The sequence below is a fragment of the Lissotriton helveticus genome, chromosome 3_1, assembly GCF_964261635.1.
Source record: "Lissotriton helveticus chromosome 3_1, aLisHel1.1, whole genome shotgun sequence".
NCBI lineage: Eukaryota > Metazoa > Chordata > Amphibia > Caudata > Salamandridae > Lissotriton > Lissotriton helveticus.
In genome coordinates, this window is record NC_136061.1 from 854,778,171 (window position 1) to 854,794,135 (window position 15,965).

General features: G+C 45.7%; 1 protein-coding gene across 2 annotated transcripts in view; it reads left to right on the plus strand.

The window, feature by feature from the left end:
- LOC144823038 (uncharacterized) overlaps positions 1 to 15,965 on the plus strand; it is a 203,833-nt gene that overhangs the window by 98,008 nt on the left and 89,860 nt on the right. For both annotated transcript variants that reach the window (XM_078681181.1, XM_078681182.1), the window contains exons 7-8: positions 904 to 1,061; positions 14,780 to 14,883. In XM_078681181.1, coding sequence (XP_078537307.1) covers positions 904 to 1,061; positions 14,780 to 14,883 — 262 coding nt within the window. The remainder of the gene's footprint in view (positions 1 to 903; positions 1,062 to 14,779; positions 14,884 to 15,965) is intronic.

Sequence of the window (15,965 nt, forward strand, 5' to 3'; positions counted from 1 at the left end):
AGCCCTTCCAGACGGGTCACATAGGGACTAGTCTCTGCAAACAGGCCTCCAGCCTTCCACACGACTCTGCTCCTAACAACATCTAGTTTGTTACATTTTACACAACCACAGGAAAGTGACCAGTCTATGCTTTTCAGAACAGATCCAGTGAAGTGCTTTCTCACAGTTTTACAATGAGAGGTGTCAGACCCTGTTTGGGTAGGGACACAGGGAAGACAGGGGGCTAATGGGCCACAACTCTAGTGGTTGGGGTTGTTTGACTCTAGTGTCTTGGGTCTCATCCTACAGTGGTTCTCCAAACTGGGCCAAATACTTTCTTTCTGCACTTGACTCTGTGGTAGTGATGGTGAGCTGTCAAAGGCTCACCCATGGGCTCTTAAACACTACACCCTCTACAGTGCCCTCCTTCTCATTCTATGGTGTTCCACAATGTTTGTGGTGACCGCCCCTCAATTTAATTTTAGGCAAGAGTAGGAACAGGTGCACATCACTGAATTTCAGGATTGGCTGTATGCAATGCAACACTAGGCTTCGATCTTGGGTAACAGATGCAAAGGGCACCAGGTAGGTTCCAAAGATGCCCATACACGTGGATTAGGTACATCCAAATGTATCCTTGCATTAGGTGGAAAACCTCCAACCTTGATGACTTTGGGCAAGGATGGTCCCTACTTGTAACTTAAGCAGGAATCAGTGGACTTATTCTTGAGAAGGCTTGGAGAAAAATCTGGGTTGGTGAGGGTGCTTGGGAGAAACGTGTCTAGTAACATTAAGATAATCTGCTTTACAGTTTAGCCTTCTCTTAAGACTGGGAGGTGACTTATTCTGGGCCAAGCAGTGCTTTCCTCTACTCCTCTTTACGCAGTGGCATTCTTACTCTGACATTATGATGACTTCCACTAGAGTCAATGGAGTACCTGCCTGTGCCAACGCAAAGCTTCTGACTGACATTCTGCGTGTGGAATGGGGATTCCAGGGGTACGTGGTGAGCGATGAAGAGGCCTTGGAATTCATCTCACGGGCACACAAGTACACAAGCTCCTTCCTGGAGACTGCCATTGGTGAGTATGGACACAGTAGTAGATATTGTCACAAGTATTGAAATGCTGGTGGAGATTAACAGACGTACACATCACAGCATACAAAAAAACAACTATTTTACACAATTCCCTTATAGCCAACCCAGCTCAGCTGCAGCCCTTTGTCTGTGTCACCACAAATTGCCAGGCAGGAGGTTAGAATAGAACATTTTCACTGAGAACAAAACGTTAAAGAACAATTTCCCCATAAAGAAGTTAGAGAAACCCTTAGTATATATTTACACATAGCAGTAAGTTTCCCTAGCAAGAAGTAATAAGCATGAAACTAGAAGGGGTAGTATCTATTTACATGATTATGCAAACAAAAGATGATTGCCAATATGGGGCCAGAGAGCATGCCTTTAGGTTCTATTGTTCATAACCTGAACTACTAGTGAAAATAATTCTAAATTATTTGGTTCCAAGAGTATCATAAAAGAGAAATGTTAAAAGGATGCTCGGTCACAATTCTCCTGTCTCAGGGCGTTAGGATTCTACTATTCCTGAGATGAAAACATGTTTAGAATATGATAAAACCTCTAAATCTCACGTAAATTTCTATTGTAAATTTTATTTCTTGACTTACTTCTAATCAACGTTTTTGAAAAATAGTTATTTTGCATCCCCTGAAGTGATTACGCTATATTTATATATCCTTTTTATTGCCTAGTCACTGGTAAGGCTTCTAAAGGTATTATAGCTCCTATGAGAAATGTATTGCCATGATGTGACTGAGCCACCAGTTGCTTTACATAGCCAAGACATTTTCTTGCATGTTCTCTTTCATAACCTAAAGGAAATTCAAACAAACCAAAGAAAGGTAGAGGATGATCGGAGGGCATGGAGGGCAACATTAGGTGACCTCAAAAGCGAGAGGGGGGATGAGGAACCACATGAGGAGGCCACTGGAACTGTACGGTCAGGAAGTGGGCCAGAAGGCAACTGAGGTAAAGAGGAGAGTGCCCATCCTTGACATGTTGGATAGCGCAGTGCAATCAATAAATAGCAAAGACACAGATTTTATATTAGAGATGCACGCTAGATATGGGAGGGGTAGGGTACAGTTATGGGGGGAGAGGATAGAGGTTGAGATTATTTGATATAGGAATGTTTTTTAATGTAATGAAGACTTGGACTAAGGAATTAGGCTTTATAGGAACGAGGATCGATACCACAGAGCTCACGTCGATGGGACTAAGTTGTTAACTGTGGGATTAATACACAGGCGTTGAACGTATTTGGTCCAGTTACCCTTGTGTCTACAAATATATGATTACACTTTGTGTATAACTCCGAGAATGTCCGAATGTCTTGTCATAATTGTTTCAAATGTTAATAAAGATACTTTCTAAAAAAAATGTAAAAAAAGAATGACAGAGCATGTTTGCAGGCAGTGATGATAGTTCAGTTCACACTATAATTCATGCAAGAGTCCATCTTGGGCTTTGGAATCCATGCCCTTTTAGCAATCTGTAAGCCATCTTGGTCTGGGAAGCTGAAAAAAATTAGTAGATTCTGGCACAGTTTGTCTGTTACAGGAACAGCTAGCCTCAGATTAGGAGACTAAAGCAGCAAAGACGCTAGCAGCTAGAGAACGGAAGAAGTCCCAGCTATCCCTATGGAATTCCATCTTATCCTGCAAGAGAGATTGTGTGGCCGCTGTCCCTCCTGCCTCCCCTGTGAAGCAGCCATTTTGGGCCATTGCACTGAGGCCCTTTGAAATTCTCTTTTTACCTTAGTAGCATCTTTGAACCTAGGAAGCCTCTTCTGTTCCTAGTATGCCCCTCCCCGACCAACTAAGCGGAGGAAAAAGACTGGAGTGTGTAACATGCTGTAACTCTTCCCTGTCTTGTCCCTTCCCCAACCCGTCCTGCCTGCCGTGTCCGTGCGTGTGTCCCCCGGCACCCGTTTAGAACGTCGTGGGGGCTTGTGCTAAATCCGTTATTCCAACAGCATTCTGTATCTCTTATTGAATAAAGCTGGTCGCTTACTTTATCTCTCCCTATCATCTCGTCATTACATCTTAATTTTGACGACGATCACGGGATCAGGACCTATCATTGGATCACGGCAAACACCAGAGGCTCCTGACGTCCTGTACACTCTCCCACCGAGTGTTTTGTGAGGCGGACTTCCTCTTTTCGCTCCGCCTCTGTGTGACGCTCATCAACTCCTCAGCCTCACACCATTTGCCTTCCCTCATCCTTGTCAGCCCCGGGGAGAAGCTGCAACGAAACATGAGCGAAGTGACATTTCTGGCTGTCAACTTAGAAAATACCATAAACGGCCAACGGAGAGAGCCTGACGCCTTCTTAACCTTCGCTTCATGAAATTTAAAGCATCTTCCTAACAAATGCTTGCACTGTGTCAGAATGACTGGAATAATGAATGTGGTGGCAATGCCCAGCACCTTCCTAGAAGTCCCTGGGCCACCCGCGGAAAATTGGTCACAGTGGGTAAAATGTTTTGAGAAACATTTGGAGGCAATTGATGGCACTGAATATAATCCTACGAGAAAACAAGCAATAATGTACAATTGTTTGGGGGCAGAAGGAAGGAGATTATTCAACCACATAACTCCAATTGAAAAAGAGGAAGGGGATCAAGAATGGGATGTATTTAAGGAGGCCAAATTGAGAATGAAATACTATTTTGACACCACTATGAGTGTGATAATGGAGAGATATAACTTTTACTACAGGTACCATGCACCAGGTGAAGCGATTGAGTCTTACATCGCAACATTGAGAATGTTTGCTACGTGTGCATTCAAAGATGCAGATGAGATGATACGGGATCAGGTGATGATGCGTACCACGTACATGAAAGGCGCAAGTGAAGTTGTTATGCCACAAGAATCCAAACCTAGAAAAAGTGGTTTCTACCATCAAAAGCATGGAAAGATCGGCCAAAGGTGTTAAATTGCTGCGCAAACCAGATAACCAACAAGTGAGTGTCAATCTTGTGCGGAAGGAGGAGTATTCCGCATCCAACAAACCACACAAGAATTTCCCTTGGCCTAGAAACCCCAGTACTCATGTTGGAAGTCCGAATTGTTATAGTTGCGGATCCAACGCGCATATGGCAACTAGCAAAGAGTGTCCTGCGAGGGGCAGGATCTGTCATGGATGTGGAAAAATGGGACATTTCCTTAAGGTTTGCAGAACTTCACGTTCTAAAAAAAATTTACACGGTAAACGAGTCAAAGTCCGATGTAGACTCGCATGAGCTACTGGAGAACCTGGTGCTGCAGGTCACCATCATCAAAGATGAAGATGCACAAAACCAACCAAGGTGTGAGATTGGTGTGAATAGTGAAGATGTCGAGATGTTGGTGGATACCGGGTCAAGAATAACAATTCTATCTAAGGACACATACAGCGGACTCAAGTACAAGACACCGTTGGAATCTAGCAGAATCATTCCAGGTGCATATGGCAGATACAAGATAAAATTAGAAGGGGTCTTCAAGGCGGATTTGTCGTTTAAATTAAAGAACACCTCCACAAAGGTTTTTGTAGTGGACTACAATGTGAACATTCTGGGTTGGCTGGAACAACAAAAACTTAAAATGATGATTAATCCTTGTCAACCACCGTATGTATTTAGAATTCAGGAGGACGCCCTGGAGACTATTCTCAAGGAATTTGAGGGGGTGTTCAACTAACAATTAGGATGCCTAAAGAACTTTGAACATCAGATTATCCTGAAGAATAAAGCATACCAAGTGAAACAGAAAGCCAGGAATATACCCTTATCAACCTGCGCCAAAGTCAAGACAATCCTGGAGAATTGGTGCAAGGATGGTATTATTGAACCAATCAACACATCTGAGTGGTTGTCGCCAATGGTTATCGTGAGGGAAATTAACAGAATGATCCGTTTGTGCATTGACCTTCAGGAGCTGAACCGCCACGTGGTAGTTGATTGCCAACCTCTTTATTTATTTATTTATTTGCATGCTTATATAGCGCTATGAATAAACTCCCGTAGGAGTATCTCCGCGCTGCAGACAACCGGTACAGAACTGATAAAAGAAGCAATGAAGTAAAAAGTGCAATAAAGCTCCTATAAGCCTACAGAGGTGCTAGCTAAAATAAACTAAACAGAAAAGTTTTCAAGTATTTTCTGAATTGAAGGTGGTTATGGCATTGCCTCAATGAGAGCGGGAGTGAGTTCCAGAGGTTGGGACCTACTACAGACAGAGCCCTGCCACCAAGCCTAGATTTAGTTATCTTAGGGACACTCAATAACAACTGGTCGCTGGATCTAAGGGCACGAGTGGGGACATAAGGGACAAATTTATTAGCCAAATACTCTGGTCCTAATTGATTGAGGCCTTTATGGATAATGCAGCAAGTCTTAAACTTCACTCGTTGGCGTATTGGTAACCAGTGAAGTTTATGAAGTAACGGTTTGGAGGAGGATCTGGGGGGTGCATTTAGCACCAGCCTAGCTGCTGTATTTTGCACCACCTGTAGACGATCCAAAACCTCCTCACTTGCACCTGCCAGAAGACCATTACAATAATCAAGCCGGCTGATAACCAGAGCCTGAACTAAGGTTTTCCTATGGGAGTCAGGGAGGAAAGGAAAGATTCTACGGAGGAGACCGATCACATGGAAGCAAGATCCCACAGTAGTATTGACATTTTGCTTCATGGTCAGCTCCGGCTCCAATCTAACTCCCAAGTTCTTGATTATGGTTTTAGGCTCAGGAACTGGGCCCAAATCAGGAGGCCACCACTCGGGGGACCATTGTACCCTGGCTTCTCCGAAGAGCATCACCTCTGTCTTTCCAACATTACATTGAAGAAAGTTGGAAGACATCCACCTTGCAACTGCCTTCATCCCATCGGAAAAAGATTGTATAATTTCCGGGGTAAGTTGTTTAAAAGGGAAGAGCAGCTGCGTATCATCAGCGTAGGACACTGGGCAGAATCCAAAAGCTCTAGTAACATCTGCCAAGGGAGCCACATAGGTATTAAATAAGGTCGGGCTCAGACAGGAACCCTGCGGGACCCCCTTGGTAATGTTAACTTCCTCCGACTTGAACTCACCCATGGTGACAGATTGGGTGCGGTTGGAGAGAAAGCTTTTGATCCAGTCCAGTGCCCTACCGCCGATTCCACTCGCAGACAGTCGTTCGATCAAGATTAACGAAATGGTGATGACGTTAGGTCAAGGGAAGATCTTCACAACACTAGACTTCAGCGCCGCCTACCATCAAATACAATTGCAAGATGAATCAAAAAATACACGGCATTCATCACACCAGAAGGAACATATCAATTCTGCAGGTTGCCCTTCGGATTGGAACACCTGGTCATCCTGAGGAAAGTTTTTCAGAGGATTCAGGACAGTGGTCTTACACTGCAAAAAGACAATTGCAAATTCCTAAAAGAAACTGTAGAGTACTTGGGACATCTCATCGATGGAAATGGGGTACGACCCAAACCCTCCTTGATTTCTGCTTTTTACTGTTCACCAAATCCAAAAAATAAGGATGAACCGGCATCTTTCTTGGGCATGTGTGAATTCCATTCCAAATTCATACAACATTATGCAGCCAAGGTCGAACCGCTTCGGAAGATGGTAAAGAAGGATGCAGAGTTCATTTGGAATGAAGAATGTGAACGAAGCATAAAGACCATTAAGATGGAACTTGAGCAAGCACTGTCTCTGCAGTCATTCGACGAGAAGTTAAAAAGCACTGTCACAACAGACACCAGCCAAGTCGGGTTGGGAGCTATGCTTAGCCAAATTACTGAGAACGGGGAGAAAATCATTGCATTTGCATCCAGGAAGCGAAGGGGCCTGGAGATAAAGTACTCCGTAATTGAACGTGAATTATTGGCTTGTGTTTGGGCTGTAACAAAGTTTAAAAGTTTCCTGTGGGGCACGGAATTTACTATCCGTACCGACCACAAATCGTTGGTCAGTATTCTTGAGAGAAAAAGGTTCTGGCCAGTCTTCCCAAGAATTGCGAAGTTGGCATGCAAATTGCAGGAGCATCAAGTTAAGATGGAATACATTCCCGGCTGTGTGAATATATCGGCTGATTATTTATCACGTGCCCCGTGCGAAGATGATTCTGAATGCAAAATGGATGATGATGATGTACTTCTTGCATGCTTATTTGAAGGTCATGATTCAATTGGTACCATTACCAAATCAAAATGGTTAGAAGCTATAAAAGATGACACAGTGTTAGAAACACTTAAAAAAATATGTGATCAAAGGTTGGCCACGCGAGAGGGCACTTGACGAAACACACAGACCCTACTGGAAAATTAAGGATGATATTGGTGTTTTTGAAGATGTCATTCTCCGGGGTGGAACTTTAATAGCACCAATGTCCAGGAGAAGCAGGTTGGTGGCTTTATCCCACAAAGGGCATGTAGGAATGACAGGCACCAAACAGAGGTTGAGGGAAGGGTACTGGTGGCCCTCCATGGATCGTGATGTCGATATGTTTGTTACTCACTGCTCAATGTGCATTGAAGCTGACAAACCTTTGACGACACGCCATTATCCCATGACGCCCTTGAACTACCAGAAGCTCCGTGGATCAAAGTCGGCATTGACTTCATAGGTCCCATGAATGCCTTGAGTCTGGAATTATGTTATGCCATAGTGCTGATTGATTATTTCAGCAAGTGGGTGGAAGTCAAGTTTGTGTCTCAATCCACCACACGTGAAGTAATTAACTTCCTGAAGGAGTAATTTTGCAGAGAGGTTTTTCCCCATCAACTGGTCTCCAACAATGGAGTGCAGTTTGTATCCTCTGAGTTAGTCTCATTCTTTAAAAAAAATGGCATAGAGCATGTAAAATCCTCTTTATATCATCCACAGGGCAATGGCCAATGGAACGGGCCAATCGCCTGATTAAAGAATCCATACAAATGGGCTTGAAGTCTCATATTCCTGTTGAGGCAGAACTACGCACCAGGTTATGGTCATACCATACCTCCCCCCACAGTACCACTGGTAGAATCCCATTTGAACTCCTCAGGGGCAGGGCAGCGATCACACGTTTGCAACCACATTGGTCATTGGCTTGGAAAAAATGGGAAAATGAAAACCATAAAGAAAATGAGAGCAAGATGACAGGTCTGGTAGATGAGCTCCAGAAGCGCATGCCCACAAATTATGACACAAGGAATGCTGTACGAAAGATGTCCGTGAAAGAAGGTGACGTGGTGAGAGTGAAGTATCCGAGGAAGGGGGCCAACATGAGCAAGTATAGTGAACCTAGGCGCGTGGTCAAAACAAAGGTTACTGCCGTTCTCCTAGATATTGGTCAATGGTGGAATGGGTTGAAAGTTGCAAGAAGCAGGGTATCTGAGCCTGTGAGCAGGCCCAGTGCCTCGCAGGACGATGGTATGGTGTCCTCTGCTGAGTGGTGCATGGGTGGAGCATGTGGGGATAAAACTACTCCTGTGTCAATTGATGATATTCCCAGAGTATCTCTTCCTGGTGTGGCCACTGGTCCTGTTGATACCATTCGTGATAGGAGAACAATTGTTCCGCCCATAAGATTCAAGGATTATGCAATGTATTAGCTCTTCTAGAGAAAGCAGAAACGTATGTGCTTCCTTTGCTTGTTTTGAAACTATGTATTCCAGAGTTACTTAGGAAAAATGGGAGATGTAACATGCTGTGACCATTCCCTGTCTTCTCCCTTCCCCGCCCTCGTCCTGCCTGCTGTGTCCGAGCCCATGTCCCCCTGCGTGCATGTAGAACGTTGTGGGGGCTTGTGCTAAAGCCGTTATTCCAACTGCATTCCGTATCTCTTATTGAATAAAGCTGGTCGCTTACTTTATCTCTCCCTGTCATCTCGTCATTACAAGTGACCGAGCAGTGAAACAACAGTGATAAACAGAAAACGCATCCCCGTGTTGTTTTATGAACACTTGCACAAAAGTTGATTCTCTAAAAAGTTAGAGGTAGTTTTAATGATAGCAGGCATCCCTTGCCCACCAATGAGATCACAGGGATACCCCTTATTACAATATTGATCCCTTAACAACATTCGATTTGATGGTGAGTGTAAAGAAAAGCATTGGGCACTTCAGTAAATGCGACTGTTCAGAGCTCTGTTTACACTGTGTTTCTGCTGATGATGTTATGGTATCTGACACACAGGGTATCAAAGGCAGTGACAGGGATTCCAAAGGGTAAACCAAGGCAGCTCCCCCCTGGCTGTTCCCTGTCCATCTCCTGTGTAAATGGATAACCTGGTCAGTCAAACATGTACATTTAGACGGTCAGTATCTGATTGCTGACTTCTCTCCAATGACACTAATCTTCAGCTCTGCCATCTTTGCACCTTTCACACTCGCAGCCATTAGAGATCTCAGGCCAGCTAATTACCAGATAATTTGACAAGCCGTCTAAAAGCTAGTCTTCGTCCCTTCCATTACCTCCACTCCATCTCTGCGTTTCGTCTGGAAAGTCAAGTGTCTGTGACCAGCCAACCAGCATCCATTGGTCAACGTCTGTCTGAAAGACTTCCCATCGTAACACGTCAAGAAATGGTACAGAGAACTGCTGCCACCAGTACATACTGCATGATACCATTCAAATGTAAATAAATATATAATAGTGTATATTGGTGCAAGCATCACCTCATGATATCTTGTAATTCTGCATATGTAGTGTCACACTGTTTATTTTATTTTTTTGTTTAAGTGGAAGGAAGTTGAGGTACATTGTTGCACATCAGACATGATGTTAATACACTTCAAATCTGACGCCGTCTCCTATACGGCCTGGAAAAGGACAATCCACATCCGATGAAATTAACTTCTTACCAACTGGACGCTTCCTCCCTAAAGTCCTCTGGCATCTTGCTTCCCTTGAATAATTCCTACTTGGTAGGGAAGCCACAATCATATCTATCAGGGGCCATTATTAGGCTGCGTGCAGAGATATTTTTCACATGAACTTGCTGGGTTTACCAGTGGTCTATTTCAATCCTGCATGGCCCATCCAGGAAAGGAAGGGGCTTGCAGGCTATGCAATTTTAAGTGTGAATCATGGTTGCACCTCCTGTGCTGCTGTTCCACTCTCTGTCATCAGGAGATCCTTGCTGATACCAATTTATTTGACACAGGCGGTTGGCACTTGCTTGGAGCCCTCATTGCTGTGCTTCACCCAAACCGATGTAAGAACTTTATCAAGATATCAAAAATACGACAAAGAAGTCTGAGGTAAATTTTGACTCCGAACCACCGAGTCCCAGTCCATCACCTTTACCCAAAAACGTATAACGGTCTACTGACCGCAGAAATCCTGAAATGTGAAGTTGGTGTGGTGAGGGGTTCTCGGTCTATATATTGTATGAAGCACTTTGTCTTTATCATCGGGGGCGAACTGGGAAATGGTTGACTGTTTCTATAATTCTCGGCCTTATTCATAGCTCCAAGGAGATAGCTCTGAGTGGAGCAAACTTAAGCACCATGCGGCACACTCTTCCCTTGCCACGATCCTACCTATGCACTTTAGTCCAAGAGACACTTTTTAACATTGGTGCTTGGAGAGGTGGAGGGTTTACCATAAGTTAAATAACCTTGCACTGCTGTAACCTAAGGGTTCCAAGACTTTAGCTTGTAGCCTTCTTTGTAAATTACATGAACCTCTTGCACCACGCACTTTAAACACCCAGTACTTGGTTTTAACCCCTCCTCTTGTTCATGCACTTTCAACTCAGTTTGCTAAAACTAACTTGTTCAAGTTCAGAAATTTGTATAGCGCACTACTCACCCAGAGGGTCTCAAGGCGCTTGAGGGAGGGGGGGTACTTTACTTATCAAATATCCAAGTTTTTAGTTGTTTTCTGAAGGAGAGGTGGTTCTGTGTAAGGCGGAGATCGGTGGGGAGAGAATTCCAGGTCTTGGCCGCTAAGTAGGAGAAGGATCTTCCCCCCATGGTGGATCTTTGGATGCGTGGAAGAGCGGCGAGGGCTTGATTGGACGATCGTAGTTGGCGGGTGGGGGTGTAAAATGACAGGCGCGTGTTGAGGCATTCGGGTCCTAGGTTGTAGAGGGCTTTGTGTGCGTGGGTGAGGAGACGGAACGTTATTCTTTTGTTGGCGGGGAGCCAGTGGAGGTCTTTTAGGTGACCGGAAATGTGAGCATGGCGGGGGATGTCTAGGATGAGTCTGGCTGAGGCGTTCTGGATGCGTTGGAGTTTATTCTGTAGTTTGGCTGTCGTTCCGGCGTAAAGGGTGTTTTCGTAGTCCAGTCGGCTTGTGACCAGTGCATGGGTGATCGTCTTTCTTGTTTCGGTGGGGATCCAACGGAAGATTTTTTTGAGCATACGTAGAATGTTGAAGCATGATGATGAGACGGCGTTGACTTGTCTGGTCATCGAGAGGGAGGAGTCCAGGATGAAGCCCAGGTTACGTGCGTGGTCCGTTGGTATGGATGCGTTTCCCAGGGCCGGTGGCCACCATGAGTCGTCCCAGGCGGAGGGGGATGATCCTAAGATGAGGACTTCCGTTTTGTCCGAGTTCAGTTTTTTTTTTTTATATATATTTTTATTAATTATAACACAAGAGTGAAAATATACATATCGGGCATCATTCGGAGGAACATATCGTAATGGCGGACGGGCAAATCAATTAGGAAAATACAGAACAAGTACAAGCATCTGAAAGACATCAATAGCAGTGTAGGGCAGAGGTAGAACAGTACGTTACTGTTAACCTAAGCAAACATCGCCGAATCCCGCCCACCCAGAATACAGGATATGAAGACCAGACACTCGATTCCCGAATATGAGGAATAAAAATCAGGAGAATACGCCACATTTCTTGTGAAGAAGGGAAAAGGGAAAAAGAAAGGTCATAGAACAAAAGAAAGGAAAAGTAACAAACCCTCCCTCAACCCCCCACCCAGCACCCCTGCGGATGGCTACGACCTAACCCACTAGCAGCGTGCCTGTCGCCCACTAAACTAACCCCAGGGAAGGGAAAAGATGGAGGAGGGAATATCGTAAAAGCAAACACACCCCCGGTCTCCCATACCCCCCGCCAGCCGTGACCACCCCGAGATATAATCGAACCAACATTTGGCAAAATATACAAATCAATCGGGGAGTATAACAAAGCACCACCCAGCTCCCAGCACATTACATGGGACAATCCCGGCAGTGAGTCAAGCCACACAATCAAGTCCAAGCCCTCAAGTTCAACCCTGACCAGTACGGCATTTCAGGAGAGTCTCTTGCACTCGAACCACCATCACAAAGGAAAAGGCAGAACGTTCATTAAAGTCCACATCAGTGTTGCAGGAGCGACAAAGGGAGAGAAGGTCACGATAACCACATAACGAATGAGGGAATGTGTCCAGAAATAGCAAATCTCCCCAACAGTCACTGTGGAACTTATTACAGCACAGAAGACAGTCCATATCTATACGGGGCGGCAGCAGGATCAAGCAGGGAACGATAGCGACGATCACGGGCTCGCTGAGTGTACATTGGGGGCCAGCAAAGCACAGTGAAGCCAGGTTCTGCCCGGGGACCTCGATCTCAGGCGTACATTGCATCGCTGGTACCACAGATGTATCCGGACTAGACGGAGAGTCGTGTACCGGCCCCAAGATACCGTCCACTTGCACGATCAGTGTCCGGAATACAGCGGCGGATTGCGAATGGAGCGCCTCAATGGCGGCCATGACGGCCCTAAGCGATGGCGTACTTTCCGTCCGCCCCATCTCCTCTCACGAAGAGGCAGAGCTGGATTCGAACCCCGGAGGCCGGCTTCTCCGGGGTAACAGGCCACGCAAATCCGATGACAATAATGGCCGCTCCCCGTCGTGCCAGATCGACACCGTCGCCGGCAGCGAGGGCCCCGGCCCGTCAACCCCGGGAAGGGCAGGGTCTCCGGGCGCCGGACCCCCGAACACGGCAACAGGCGCGGCACGCTGTTGTCTCCACGGTGTATACCGCTCACAATGTCAGCATCAGACAAGCAGTTAACGATGCACTCCGGGGGACCGGGCTCAATCCAGGTCCAGCGGCCGTTGTTGATCAACTCCAACCCGGATAGGCCAGAAATCGAGGCCCCGGCTTCCACACGATGGTAGGCCGAGAATGGGAACACGGCGTATCTTTGGCATCCGACAAGATAAAAAGCTCGGGATCACACCTTTAGAAGCAGGAATACTTCACAAACCCGGGAGACTGGTGCAAATTCAGGATTGAGAACAGGATATACGAGCTGCTGGCGGAGGTCAGCGGAGCCGAGAGCTTATGCGGCCATCTTGGTTGCTGGCGTATCTCCTCCCCCCCGAGCTCAGTTTTAAACGGCTGTTCTTCATCCACTCTGCTACTTCTTTCATCCCTTCGTGTAGGTTGGTTTTGGCGGTGTTTGGGTCTTTGGTGAGGGAGAGGATCAGCTGGGTGTCGTCTGCGTAGGAGATGATGTTGAGGTTGTGTTGGCGTGCGATGGATGCGAGGGGACTCATGTATATGTTGAAGAGGGTGGAACTGAGTGATGATCCTTGTGGAACGCCGCAGATGACTTCGGTGGCCTCTGATCTAAAAGGGTTGAGGCGGACTCTCAGGGTTCTTCCGGCGAGGAACGAGATGATCCAGTCCAATGCTTTTCCTTGTATTCTGACATTGTTGAGGCGTTGTATAAGGGTGCTATGACAGACTGTGTCGAAGGCTGCGGAGAGGTCAAGTAGGATGAGGGCAGCTGTTTCTCCGTTGTCCAGTAGAGTTCGAATGTCATCTGTTGCAGCGATGAGGGCGGTCTCGGTGCTATGTTTGGCTCAGAAGCCGGACTGTGAAGGGTCGAGGGATTTGTTGGATTTCAGGAAGGCGGCGAGCTGACTGTTGACGGCTTTCTCAATAACTTTGGCAGGGAATGGGAGGAGCGAAATGGGGCGGTAGTTCTTAAGTTCAGTGGGGTCTGCTGTGGGTTTCTTCAGGAGGGCGCTGAGTTCGGCATGTTTCCAGCTTTCCGGGAAGGTAGCGGAGTTGAGGGAGCAGTTGATGACGTCTCGGAGATGGGGAGCGATAATGGAGTCTGCTTTGTTGAAAATGTGGTGGGGACATGGCTCGGTTGGCGATCCTGAGTGGATGGAGTTCATCAGGCGGATGGTGTCTTCAGTGGTGATTGGGTCTCAGGCGCAAAGGTTGTTGGAGGGGGGGTTTGGTTCGGAGGTGGGTGGGGTGGATTGCTCTCCAAAGCTGTTATGTACTTGTAATCCCCTTTTCTTCATAGAAGGGACCTCTGTTTTAGAAATAATTTTAATGGGATCGGTAAATATAAATTTTGATTTAATTTCAGTATCTGAATGGCTTTTGCTGAATATTGTTCATATCTAAATTGTTATGGTTTTTGTTAACTAAACAATCAAAATTGACATTGACACTTCAATGCAGAAGTGTTCGAAATAACAGAGGGTAGAGGAAGGATGAGGGAAGAACGGAAGGATAGGGGCAGAGGAAGGACAAACTTTTACCTGCAGATTAGTCGAAAATCACGCACAGCAATCCATAAATACAGATATATTGGAAAATCAGCGTCAACTAAATAGTTGTTTCCTTCTGTACACTAAACATCCTGACGTCCAAAAATGATCATTTCCATGTGGTTAAGAAGAATTTGTACAGTAAACTTTATGCAGCCCCTGATCTGAAAGAGAGATGTAGCAGTGACAAATTCTTTACTCTTTTAACATAGCCTCTGTAAACGCCGGATGCAATCTCGAGCTCTCCAAAAACCTGGCAGACAACGTCTTCATGACGATCAAGGAAGCGGTGGCGCATGGGAATATCTCACTGGAGGTAAGCAAGAGTCCTCACAGCAGCTGCAGAGTCTTGGTGTGCTCCTCGTCTCATGGCCACAGGCTCTAATGTTGTGTTTTATGGATGAAAATTAATAGTTAATGTAACTGCCTCTCCTTCTCTTTGAGGTTAACTTACTCCAGGTGCCAACTCATCCTTTCTTTTGAGTTTGAAGCGGTTTTGCTTCCAAACTATATTTATTTCGAGTTTGAGGCGACCCTGCTTTTGTTGCTACATCCCAATTTCTGAGCTCGAGGCTATCCTTCTTCTTGGTGCTATCTCTGACATGTTTTCTTGACTTGAGGCTACCTAGTTTCTTGTGTTATTCCATCTTTTACTCTTAGTTTGTGGAGCCCTCCATATGGGGTCACGGAAACCCCTTTCCCTTTATGCGTGGCTACTTTCATACTGGTTCGAGATGAGCCTTTCCTCTGAGCATGAGGCTGCCGGGTTTATATTCTTGCTGAAGCCTATTAATTGTTTGAGGCTATCTTGCTTCTTGTACTCCAGTGGCATTTTTCTTTAAGGCTCCCAGTGTATGTCTGTCCTTCTCTCTCAGTTTAAAGGTACCCCCCCCCCAACTGATGAACATGTCTTTTGTCTACGTTTGAGTTTTTCTTGCTTTGGTGCCTCTCAAGCCCTTTCGCACTATACTCAGAGTTCACGTTTACCCTGCCTTTATTGGCTTTTTGTCCTTTCTACGATTCCAAAGCAGTCCTACTTCCTGTTCAGTTCTGTTCATGCTTTTTAGGTCGAAGCCTACCAGACAGCGCAGTTGTCTGATTTTGTTTACAACTTCTTGTGGGCATTCAGAAAGCCTCCCTGGGTAATGCTTATGATTGGCTTTGTGGTTTCTAACTCACATTTGCTTGATTTCTATTTGCTGGCTTAATTTGTTTTAGGCTGCCCAGCTTGAGTTCATCCCTTTCATTGCCCATATTTTATTTACTGTATCCTTCCACCAGTGTTCGATTTCTGTAAACGAGCCTTTAAATCTTGTTCTGATCTTGTCGAATTTGCTATGCATCCTAAGACAGAGGTCAGAGGTCAAATGTCGGGATCTGTATTCCAGAGAGCTTGGT